This window comes from Prenolepis imparis, unplaced genomic scaffold (genome assembly GCF_030444845.1).
Source record: "Prenolepis imparis isolate NDT839.2.m4 unplaced genomic scaffold, iyPreImpa1.0 SCAF_5, whole genome shotgun sequence".
Taxonomy (NCBI): Eukaryota; Metazoa; Arthropoda; class Insecta; order Hymenoptera; family Formicidae; genus Prenolepis; species Prenolepis imparis.
Window position 1 is genome coordinate 13522928 of NW_028141163.1, and position 13227 is coordinate 13536154.

At 33.0% G+C, this 13227-nt stretch overlaps 2 protein-coding genes across 2 annotated transcripts in view; one reads left to right on the forward strand and one right to left on the reverse strand.

The window, feature by feature from the left end:
• LOC145936861 (uncharacterized) overlaps positions 1-9230 on the reverse strand; it is a 33933-nt gene extending 24703 nt beyond the window's left edge. The window contains exons 1-3 of the mRNA XM_083039505.1: positions 9182-9230; positions 7307-7464; positions 4526-4701 (exon numbers count right to left, since the gene is read on the reverse strand). Coding sequence (XP_082895631.1) covers positions 4526-4701; positions 7307-7464; positions 9182-9198 — 351 coding nt within the window. The 5' untranslated portion in view covers positions 9199-9230. The remainder of the gene's footprint in view (positions 1-4525; positions 4702-7306; positions 7465-9181) is intronic.
• A 240-nt stretch (positions 9231-9470) lies between these two features.
• Positions 9471-12253, forward strand: Elp3 (elongator complex protein 3). The gene is made up of 9 exons (XM_083037536.1): positions 9471-9614; positions 9766-10007; positions 10094-10297; positions 10394-10647; positions 10721-10910; positions 10996-11213; positions 11307-11567; positions 11675-11856; positions 12084-12253. Exons 1-9 carry the CDS (start codon positions 9596-9598, stop codon positions 12158-12160), a joined length of 1647 nt encoding a protein of 548 aa, XP_082893662.1. The 5' UTR covers positions 9471-9595; the 3' UTR covers positions 12161-12253.
• The last annotated feature ends 974 nt before the right edge of the window (positions 12254-13227 follow it).

Sequence of the window (13227 nt, forward strand, 5' to 3'; positions counted from 1 at the left end):
TTATTAATATTTATCACAATAAAATATAAAACATATTTGATTAATTTCACTAAACTGCATAGTAAAATTAATCAAACATATTTTATATTTTATTGTAATAGATATTATTTACGATTACCATGATTTTCAGGATAAATTCTAAAAGAAAATTCTCTCAGTGTATATGTATATTAATCTTATGTTATATATTAATTCATAATATAATATATTATTGTAATATATGGTAAAATATTACAATGTATATTATATAATATATTAAATATATAATATTATTAACGCAAAATTGTTGATAATTATATATCACTATATATATAATTAAAACGCAATAATGAAATCCGCGATAAATTTTCACGCAACGTTCCTCGAAATGTGAAATTACCGGTTTTCGCTTGCTCGTGGAGTGCATAAATTGATTGGTGACTGATATCATTAGCTTAAGTGAAGTACGGGATATGTACATCGTCATTGGTGCATGCGCAACCACGAAAGCACGTCGATACCGATATCGCGCACACAATATGCTGCCGTATGATAAATGCGGCTGTGTACAAACAGAGAAGGGTATACGATGTGGAATAAGATATCGTCTTATAGACAATGCATCAGCCCCTATAATCGTCTGACAACGGAAATTAAGTCGCTCGCGACATCAAACCGTTGTATCGGGTTGGATAAATTCGTACTCGATAATCTCAGCGCTGATTGAAGAAACACGCGCGCTATAAAAATATACAGAGAGAATTTTTTCTTAGAATTTACCGTGAAAATCATGGTAATCGTGGGACAATATGGTATGGAAAGAATTTTAAAAATATGTTTGATTAATTTTACCATACTTTTAATAAATTTGATTACACTTTTAGTAAAATTAATCAAACATATTTTATATTTTATTATGATAGATATTATTATTTTTTATTGTGATAAATATTAATCAGAGAATTCTCATAAAATTCTTTCCATATTATCCCACGATTACCATGATTTTCAGTGTAAATTCTAAGAGAAAATTCTTTCTGTGTATAAATTACTCAGAGAGTCATAGAATTCTAAAATATATATATGTATATATATATATATATATATATATGTATATATATATTTCCAAAAATGCACGCGTTGATAGTTTCGAGTAATTTCCAATTTTCAACATTTTTACTCTCTAAAAAAATCATCGCTCAGTCGCATTTTTCATTCCACTTTTGCGATATATATATTTTTTATTTTTTAAATTTCAAATAGCTAGGAATGTTAAACACGATCGATATGTGGCCAGAATTTCGAGCGTGTTAGTGCCGAATGATAAGACAAGGAATGCATATGTATATCGATTAAAGTTGACCGAACCAATGTGTACTCGTGCATGAACGTCATTCCCGAAAGAGTAAGAGACGTAACTTAGCTCCATCGAGCCGTGTAACCACGTTGCGAACGCGTGCAAGACATTATGGAGATTCGGCGGAAGCTCGATTTCCACGTATAAATATCTTGGATAATCGGCGTAAAATTCGATCGCGAACTCGTTGGGAAAGATTTCTCCATGTTAACAAATGTCGAGCGTGAAAATATCAATATCTCTTTGAGATTTCTGTCTTTTTCTCTGTTTCTCTTTCCTCCCTCTCTCGCTCGGCACTCCAGCACCGTCGGTGAAAATTTAATTAAATCACACACGTAATTTAACGGATCCAGCTGTCGCTAATAAACTCGGCGCAACAGAAGTGCCGACCGAAAGTTATAATTACGCGAGATATGGCAAATTTAAATGAATATCGCGAGGGACGTATAGATAAACGGGCAGATACCGGCGCGTAGATGCATTTTGTTACACACCTTTCATTTACATTCTGCGTTTTCGGAGCACTACGCTCTCTCGTCACTCTCTCTCTCTTTCTCCCCTCAATGTATGTGCCGTATGTATTAAAATTTGACGTGGTGGGAGATTAAAGCTAAACCGCAAGCCGGAAAATTGCCAGCCCTCTCGGACGAAATCTGATGCACACAGCGCGCAACAGTATCGTGACAGTTAGAAGAGCGTCATGATACCGTGCACCAGAAAGGAGGAAGCTATAGATACGCGTGCATTGTTGCATAGCGGCTGTGTGTCGTTCTGGACGCTATTGCCGGTCCACCATGCGCATGGATGCATCGCAACGCAATGCTGCCCGCGCGTTTATTTGGGTTACGCGTTATTTCTACCCGCGGGTAAAACTAGTGAGCGCATTTCTCCCCTATGCTTCCCTAAAGCAGAGTTACAAAAAACATTTCACTAATTTTCAATTTATTCAATTTATTTTTTTTTAATCTAAAATTTTAGAATAAATTTGTTAATTCACGTTCCTGATAAAAAGAATAAAATACGAATCATTAATAGATAAAAATCTAGACTGTTTATAAAAACTAGATTTTTAGAAAATAAATTGATAACAAAATTGATGCATTTAATTGCTACTAAATTTATATATATATTAGAAAATAATTTTTTAGCAATACCTATAATTAATTATTATTTCTTTTGATAATTTATTTTAGATAATTTATAAAAATATTTTTACATTTAATTATATCGTGCATATATATTTTTTTATCAATGCGATGGAAAAAAATCTACATCTATTTGAAATTTTATTGTTCTTAATAAAATGTTAATATTCAAAGCAACGTCAATGTCGATTGATAAATATTTATACACGCATTCGCTGCAACAATCGCCACGTGTTTAGAAATAGAATCACGACGTCAGGGGAGGATCACAAGCTTCCGCCGTCAAAGGACGGAGGAAGCGCAGAATGGCCGGCAGTAAAGCAGGTCGTGCAGTAAGGTTGAAGATCTCCGCTCTACGGGATCAGCAAGGGGCTTTATTCCGTAGACCGTTCACCTGTCGTACACCATGGACACTCACTCTCCAAGGAACGGAAATACGTGCGACGTACGCGTGTGCGATCGTGTAAGGGAGAGAGAGATAAACTCATAGAAGAGGAGGATTATACGACGAAGAGGGTCTAACACTTATTGCGCACAATGCTTGACGAACATTAAGTTCACCGTTGAGCGTCCCCATTTCTATTGTCACTGCTGAATTCAGCGATAAACAAATACATCAAATGCTATTCAATTCCTGAATAGAGGATGATGATTGCACAAAGCGCGCTCACAGCAATTCTCCGCGTAAAAACGGTATACGAAACAAACGTAAGAGGATTAACGGGGAAAAATTTTAAATAATTTAATTTAATTCGCGAATGAACATATACGCATACAGAGAGACATGTATGTTTCTCAATACCTAATCAATAATTTAAAATGTTGGATATATGATGAATCATGGAATAAATAATTCAGCGCTATTAATTATACATTTTCAGAAAGATCTATCAGATATATCTTAAAGTCAATTTATCATTTCGTGATTTCCATTTTCACTGTTTATCAAAGAGCCCTAACGCGAGCTTGCATACATAATGCGTTTATCCGTATCTCGCTCGTTAAAGCAATAAATAAAGCTCTTTCGAAAATCAATATCGCTCTGCTGTTAGTATAATGCGATTGTCCAATATTAAATTTAATATTTCACGTATTATGTAATAAGTTAACATGAAATAATATTCATTAAAGCTATAGTAATCAAATATTATACGAGCAAGCATTTCTTAACAATAAGATGAGATAATGAAGTACTTTGAAATGAAGGAAAGTGAACTGTGATGAGGGAATTTGTAACTTAAGATTCGAGATGCATTCCTGCAATATCGTTCTATCGTTTCTAAAGCAGGAATTTTGTATTCTTGTTAAGTGACGGCAATCATATCTCTATTTAATATTTTAAGTCACGGCTTATAGAGGATAAAGTAAGAAAAGAATCTATTTAACTATCGATAGTTTCCATTTCAACTCGACACGAGTTCGATATATTGCGCACAATTCCGAGTTATTGTTAGGAAAAAAATCTATATATATATTACGAAGTACGCGATAAAAGTTCATGACGGGTTCGTTTAACGAAGCAGCGAGTCCTGCTTCCTGCCGATACATCCTGCTCGTCCAAATCGAAATTGAACGCAGTGACGCGAATTATTATAATCCCAGCCTACTGTGCCATACAGCGACGACGATGGCGGTGAGACCCGGGGGCGTTTTTCGCTCAGCTTGTGTCGCGAAGTACGTAATATCGGGTTTCCCATTTACGACGTTGAATTTCTCTCCCGAGCTATCGTCCTCGGCTGCTCACGTACGTACATTTACACATCGATATATCGACGCTTGCCCCATGTCCAGACGAACCCCTTCGGGCGACAAATAAAGGAATTCGGAATTGCCCGCCGGAGATGCATACGAAAATCCTATCTGTTCAATTGATATGAATCGAGAGATATGATCACCGCGAGAATGCACGACGAAAGATCGAGAAAATTAGGGAGCCTAACGGAAAGAGAGCCTGACAAATTCTTATTATCTAAAAGTTGTGTTAATTTGTATGTAAATGTATGTGTTTTTCGGTGAAAAACTTTAAACTTAGAAATATGCTTACCCCTCTCGGCAGAACTTGAAGATGAGCGACTAACTCGTTGCAGCTGCCCCGACCGCGCATTCTTTTCTTCAGCAGATGCAAATTCTCTTTCGTTCTCTTTCCGCAATCTTGGATTGTCTCTCGCGCATCGAATCGTACGCCACGTACGCAAGCATAAATCTGACAGTCGTAGGAATCTATGAACAAAAGTGGAGCCACTTACATGCGCGTAAAGCAGAATTTATGAGAGGCGCGGGAATATAAATGCGCGTATCATAAATTTCCGTCTTGGATGCCGGAATATGTACGAGAAAGAAGAGAAGGAGGATGAGGAGAAGAGAGGAGAAAAGAGAGCGACTGCATATAGGAGCTGCATAGGGACATGGAAGGAAATCTCTCCCTCTCAATAGGCCCCGAAGGATTCTAATGATACTGTTCGGAGCTTTCATAGGCTCCAGGGACACTTTAAGTATACAAACTAAGAACGGCTCTAGAACTTGTTTGTCGCTGCTCCACAAATATTAAATACATTTATTAACAATAATATAATAGCCATTTTTTAAATACTTATATTTTTAATAATATCTATAAGATCAATATATAAAAAATCATATATTTTTCTATACATTATTTACTATATATTCTATTTGTCCGCGTTCGCTCATATATTTTTTGAAACTTCAGATTCCACTTTAGAGATAGGTACTTGAGAGCTCATTCGAATTAAATCTAAAATCGATTACAAATTTCCTTACCGTGCCGTTACGTGACGCAATTTTGTTCTGACGGCTTTCCATGGACCGTATAGAAAATCGAAAGCGTGAGAAGAGAGAGAGAAAGCGAAGGAAGAGGGAAGGGAAGAGATGAAAATGAGGAGGGTGCATGAACTTAATCGCGGCAGCGTAAGCGGGCCCACCCTCGTCTTCGACCTCGTTCGATATCTTAACTACTTTGCCCTATACGACCTGGCCCCGATTTAGCCGACCGCGCACGACGCACCCCTCTTCCTCTTCCCGTCTGTCTAACTTACGACCTCCATCCTATCATCCCCGATGCCATTTGGATCGGCAACTTCGCGATGAGATGCATAGAAATTGAGCCGAGGCTTTAATAACATCGATAGCTGAAAGCAGTAGTCGCATCCCCGTGCGAACAAATGTGAAAAAAATCGCGAACTTCGACGTCTTAAGAAAGGAATTTATCCTATCTCCCCCTTAACCCTCGTATTTTTCCTTCCCCCCTTTTTTCCTTTTACTTCGAGAAAAACGATCGCTGTGATGGAATCTATGAAAGTTGATCTGTCTCCCTGTCGCGTCTATCTCTTTTCACTCTGTCAATTTTGTCTATGGATTTTATAATCGTATTTCTTAATTTTATCAATATAAAAATTTTAGATTCAATTGTGTTTACTATTGTAATTATATATTGTCTAGGCTATTATATTTTCGAAATAAAATGCAGAACAGATATGAGCTTTCGGATTAAAAACATAAATTTTACAAATATTTACAAAGCAGAATCGATTAAATTAATAGTGTCAATGCACCATATATGTATATATACGCATGACTGTAGAAGTTGCTCTTTTATCACAGTGCGAACGTGTAATAACCAATCTCTCAGAACCGCAATAATCGCGATGAAAATCAGAATTTCTCATTTCGCGGTCGCTTCGTCGCGCATCCGATTTAATAGGTCGATATATGCGAGAAACGATTAAAATATCATAAAACCGCCGAGCTGAAATACAGAATCTCACAGAGATACACGCACAAACCTACGCGTTCTACTCGATTTTCCATAAGGTTGCTGGATCGGTCGAGAACGGGATTGCATCACGTAACCGCTCCCTTGATATTGCACCGCACACCCACGGATTCGATTAATTTTTTACGACGGTCCAATCAGCGGGACGGATGAAACCGCTTGAATTAACTGTTCTATTAGAAGCTTTTTGATTTGGACCAATCGTAGAAATCGTGATAACGTCTTACGATAAGTCAGCTCATCGATTGCGTGCGCAAATTCTTTATAACTGTGTTTATCATATAATTAAATTATTAATGTAATAAAATATTTCATCGCTGTATGAATAAACGCAGCAAAATGCAATCGAAAACTCTTTAATATGATAAACGTTACTATTATTAATATATATAAATATAAAATACTCGAAAAAAAAATATATAACGGTAATATAAAGAACAATAATCTTTGAGAGATAAATTTTACTCCATAAAAAACCAGTTTAATGTTATTGATATTTAAGTATACTATAAAAATAAATATAAACAAATATTTAAAAAATAAAAATATTTTTAAATTAAATTATTTTTTATTTCAAATATTTAAAAAATAAAAATATTTTTAAATTAAATTATTTTTTATTTCAAATATTTTTTTTTAATATTTATGAAATTTTTTTAATAATATAAAAAATATATAATACTATTTAACTATACTATATATGTATAGTTTTTATAATGTAGTTTCTTGATATTTTCAATATTATATTTCAACATTACGTGTTTTTAACGTACTTCTCAACAATATGTGAGAAAAAATAATTTCAATTTATATTGAGCGAGCACTAAAACGTGCCAGGGAATTTATACAATTATGTCTTCGAATGAAGGCATTTAACGTGTACCATTTGATGTTAGATAGCCTATTAAGATATTACTGAATTTTATAATAACCATAATGTTTATAGCGCTATTAACAAAATGCGCTTGTGTTTTAATCTTAGAAAATGATCTGTTATTGCGCAATGCTCAATAAGTAGACAAAATATATACATACCGATTACACTGCATGATGGTACATCGAGACGAATTTGCAGGAAATAGTTCTTGCGGCACAGCACGGAAAAGAAAAGAGCAGGACATTGAATTGGCGGGATCTTTCGGTTAATCTGCCTTCGACAAATTCGTCTTTGTAGATGCTCAACACATAGAACGCTGTGGGCAAGAAGAGGGTCTCATATATTTTTAATGTTTCAATATATTTTTCTTATGTTAATAATGTATGAAATACACTGTTATAATTTATTTTAAAAAATGTGTTATAATTTATTTTAAAAAATATATAGTGGTAATAAAAAACAATAATCTGAGATAAATATTTTACTCGATAAAAAACCATTTTAATATTATTGATATTTAAGTATAGTTTCTTGATATTTTCAATATTTTATTTCAACGTTACGTTTTTAATCTCTCAACAGTATGCGAGAGAAGGTAATTGCAAAATAAAGCGTGCCAGAGAAGACTTACACAACTGCGTCTTCGAATGAGAGCGTCTAACGTACATACACCATATTCATCGAGAGAGAGAAAGAGAGAGAAAGAGAGAGAAAGAGAGAGAAAGAGAGAGAGAGAGAGAGAGAGAGAGAGAGAGAGAGAGAGAGAGAGAGAGAGAAGAGAGAGATGAAAAACTATTATTTTAATATTATTAATATTTAAGTACAGTTTCTTGATATTTTCAATATTTTATTTCAACGTTACGTTCTTACCTCTCAACAATATACGAGAGAAGATAATTGCAAAATAAAACGTGCCAGAAAAGATGAGTTATACAATTGCGTTTTCGAATGAGGGCGTCTAACGTACGCCATAGCCTCGCATTGAGATATTGCGGGATTTTATAATAATCGCAATATTTAACGCTATTAGCAGAATGCGCTTGTGTTTCAATCTTAGAAAATAATCGGTTTTTGCACAATGCTCAAGAAGTAGACAGAATATACATACCGATTACATTGAATAATGATACATCGAGACGAATTTGCGGGAAGTACTTCTTGCGGCACGGCACGGAAAGGAAAGAGCGAGAAGTTGGCGGAATCTGATCACGTGACTGCCTTCGATAAACTCGTCTTTATAGATGTGCAACACATAGAGCGCTGTGAGCAGGGAGGATATCTTATATATATTTTTAATGTTTAACGTATTTTTCTTATAATGTTAATAATGTATGAAATACACTGTGTTATTAATTTATTAGACATTCAATATTCCATTTTTTTCCTGCAATGGGCTCTAGATATATTTCCCGATAAAATATATATATATTAAAAAACAATAATCTGACAATGAGAGATAAATATTTTACTCGAGAGAGAGAGAGAGAGAGAGAGAGAGAGAGAGAGAGAGAGAGAGAGAGAGAGAGAGAGAGAGAGAGAGAGAGAGAGAGAGAGAGAGAGAGAGAGAGAGAGAGAGAGAGATAAAAAACCATTATTTTAATATGAATATTTAAATAGTTTCTTGATATTTTCAATATTTTATTTCAACGTTACGTTTTTAACATACCTTTCAACAATATGCGAGAGAAGGGGTACTTGCAAAATAGTGTGCCAAAAAAGAGTTATACAACTACGTCGTCAAATGAGTCTAACCCCAAGGAGAACAAATAAGTCAAAATGATGTCATTTGACGTCATATTGACCAAATTTGGACATAAATTTGATCCAAATTTGATCAATATGACATCAAATTGACATTTTGACTTATTTGTTCTCCTTGGGAACGTACACCAAATTCATCGTTACATATAGCCTCACATATTATTGTCGCAATATTTAACGCTATTAGCAGAATGCGTTTGTGTTTCAATTTTAGAAAATGATCGGTTATCGCACAATGCTCAATAAGTAGACAGAATATACGTACTAATTACCTTATATAATAATACATCGAGACGAATTTGCGGCAAGTACTTCTTGCGGCACGGCGCGGAAAGGAAAGAGCGAGAAGTTGAACGCGGAATCTGATCACGTGACTGCCTATGATAAACTCGTCTTTATAGATGTGCAACCTAGTTTGTTCGAAAATCTGTCGTCGGAATCTAGTAAGATTGACTGACCAATCAGGATGAAGAATGCATGATCCTGATTGGTCAATCTAATGTTGTTTTATCCAACAAATACATTTTTGAACACAACCTTGGAACACGTTCCTAACCAAAATATTGAAATCTTGTGCAACTTACATGCGTAAAAGTTTTATACAACATATAAAATAGAGAATAAATAGTATATAATATTTGTTAAATACGTTTTAAAACGTATTAGGTTACAAACGATTTTCAATCATGGTAAAAAATCGAACTGGTAAGTCTGCAATATATCTATCGATATAATATTAATGTTTATTTTCTGTACTAAAACTTATATATATCTTGAAACATTAATTTTATATTACAACATAACATACTGTATATATACATTTAACGTTTATATCAATTAAAATATATCTTTTCAGTGTTTGAGCAGAGCAAAGAAGAACGTATGATGATAACAATCGGAGAGATTATACAAGATTTATTAAAGGCACATCACGAAAATCGAGATGTCGATTTAAACAAATTGAAGACACGAATTGCTTCAAAATATGGCTTGGATTCTTCCCCAAGATTAGTCGATATTATTGCAGCTGTGCCTACTGATGCTAGACATATACTTGTACCAAAGTTGAAGGCTAAACCTATTAGAACTGCTAGTGGAGTCAGTATTTAATTACTATTATTATATACTGATTGTGTGATAATGTCATGATGTAATAATGTAGGGAAAAAATCAAACTATTATAGATTGCAGTTGTAGCAGTAATGTGCAAACCACACAGATGCCCACATATTAATATGACGGGTAATATATGTGTTTATTGTCCTGGAGGACCAGATTCTGACTTTGAATATTCTACACAATCTTATACAGGATATGAACCTACATCAATGAGAGCAATACGTGCGAGATATAACCCTTTCTTACAAACCAGACATCGTGTTGAACAAGTATGTTTTTTCTTGATTCATATATATTTCAGATAAACTTTAATTTACATTCAATATTTGCAGTGTGATTTTTATGAATATGTGTTATATTTTTAGTTGAAGCAACTAGGACATAGTGTTGATAAAGTTGAATTCATTGTTATGGGAGGTACTTTTATGTCCTTGCCAGATGATTACAGAGATTATTTTATACGAAATTTACACGATGCATTGTCTGGCCATGTAAGCAGTAATGTTGACGAAGCAGTCAAATATTCTGAATGTAGTCGCACCAAATGTATTGGCATCACTATTGAGACTCGGCCTGATTATTGCCTCAAGAAGCATCTTTCAGATATGTTACGTTATGGGTATGTCTGCTTTTAATATTTGAAACACATAAATAGTTTGATAAGTTGAATTAAATCTTGTTAAATTTAACAGATGCACGCGTTTAGAGATTGGTGTCCAGTCTATATATGAAGATGTAGCACGTGATACTAACAGAGGACATACGGTACGTGCTGTATGTGAGAGTTTCCACCTAGCCAAAGATGCTGGATTCAAAGTGATAGTTCACATGATGCCGGACTTACCGAATGTTGACTTCGAACGAGATGTATATCAGTTTATTGTAAGTAATGTTTCTCTAGTTTATACATATTAATATTAAATTTACTTAATTATTTCCTATTCTATATTGTCATATAAATTTATAGGAGTTTTTCAAAAATCCTGCGTTTCGAGCAGATGGATTAAAAATTTATCCGACACTTGTCATACGTGGCACTGGTTTGTACGAATTATGGAAAACTGGAAGATACAAAAGTTATGCGCCGAGTGTACTTATCGATCTTATAGCTCGTATTCTGTCCTTAATACCACCGTGGACACGCGTTTATCGCGTACAACGTGATATACCTATGCCATTAGTGAGGTAAATATAACAATATTAGATCATGTAGATATAATAATATATACATTTATGATAGATTACATATATATGTATACTTTTTCCTTTCTAAAACAGTTCTGGTGTAGAACATGGAAATTTACGTGAGTTAGCTTTAGCCAGAATGAAGGAATTAGGTACAGATTGCCGTGATGTTAGGACGCGTGAAGTAGGAATTCAAGAAATACATAATAAAGTGCAGCCCTATGAAGTTGAACTTATACGACGTGATTATGTTGCTAATGAAGGATGGGAAACATTTCTATCGTACGAAGATACTATGCAAGATATTCTAGTTGGTTTACTCAGATTAAGGAAATGCTCCGATAACACATTCAGGTAAGATTTTAATATACTTAAAAGGTTAATTTTGTAGACTATGTTGTATATGTATCAATATGTAATTAATAATTATTAATAAATATATGTTGTATTATTTCTTATAGATCAGAATTAAAAGAAAAAACTTCTATAGTAAGGGAACTTCATGTTTATGGCAGTGTAGTGCCTGTAAGCGCACGTGATCCTACTAAGTTTCAACATCAAGGTTTTGGCACTCTGTTGATGGAGGAAGCTGAACGAATTGCAAAAGAGGAACACAAATCTCATAAAATTTCTGTAATTTCAGGTATATATATAAAAAGTATTTTTTATATTTTATATATCTATCTCTTTATATTTTATATATGTTTGCGTTAATTGTTGAGTCATAAATTTCTAATTGAATATTAAAAATTTTTTGCTAGCAGCTTGTTATAAATTTTTAATTAAATATTTATTTTATGATAATAATAGAATATTTAAAATATTTAGAAATAGAATATTTAGAAATTTATGATAACAAACTTCTTTCAGGTGTTGGTACACGTAATTACTACAGAAAATTGGGTTATGAACTTGATGGTCCATATATGTCTAAAATGCTTATATAATAAATTAATAAAAAGGGTTTTATTGCTAATAATCACAAAATCATTATAGAGATATTTAATATAATTGTATATATCTTGAATCCAACTCGTTGAAAACAAGATTAGCTTTTTTAATAGAATAAACATTGATTTGAAAATAAGATAAAATTTTATTATAATATAAATATAAAATAGATAATATATATATATTTAAAGGGGGGGGATCTTAATTTATATTTTTCATTAATTTTTTTACAATCTCAATTTATAATTATATTTTGTGTGTATATATACAATATATGTATATGCGTACATACATATATTTTATTACATTTTTTTTATTATATTGATTATAATCTACACTTATTTTAACTTATTGCTTCTTATTTTAGCAGTAATATTCGTCAAGACGATATTAATATAATAATAATCTTAACAATCTATGCAAATAAATTTTTAATATTATTTCATCTATTTTATACATTCAAATAACGCGCCTAAAATTTTGTTAGTTCAATTCTTTGTCGCAAGAGGGGGCAACATGACATGTTCAAAGTTCATTTTTATGCAATTTATATACACACGTTATGTATTACATATCATATATATTTTTGCATAATTACATTGTTTACAGTGTTTTATGATGTTTACTATTTGTGAAGTTTTAATCTATAGTTTAAAATCCTACATAAATACGAAGCGCGAATAAAATAACTTGCAACTACCATTACTATTGAATGATATTGATCTAAACATCAAAGTCGCGATATATAACCAACTAATGTAATCCTTTCACGGTAAGCCTATAACATAAAAGTATATAATTTTTGACATACTATTATTAATGATAAACTCATTATGCAAAAATATTTCGAAGAAATACAGTAACGGATTAAGCGCTAAAGATCCTCGTAACATAAAAAAATTTCGTCACAATTTTCTCAATTATAAAATTTCAAGAATGCGCCATTTTATTTTCAAATCTTTCTTGACATGGTTCGTTTTTATAAAAACGACAATGATAATCCTTTCCATAATTTTAATTCCTTTTTATTATGATATGAAAGATTCGCGAGAAAGATGAAAGG

Excerpts from the sequence above, each read along its gene's own strand:
- Elp3 (XM_083037536.1), top strand. Across the intron at positions 10,648-10,720 it reads TCAGATATGTTACGTTATGG|ATGCACGCGTTTAGAGATTG; the intron begins GTATGTCTGCTT and ends TAAATTTAACAG. Across the intron at positions 11,857-12,083 it reads TAAAATTTCTGTAATTTCAG|GTGTTGGTACACGTAATTAC; the intron begins GTATATATATAA and ends AACTTCTTTCAG.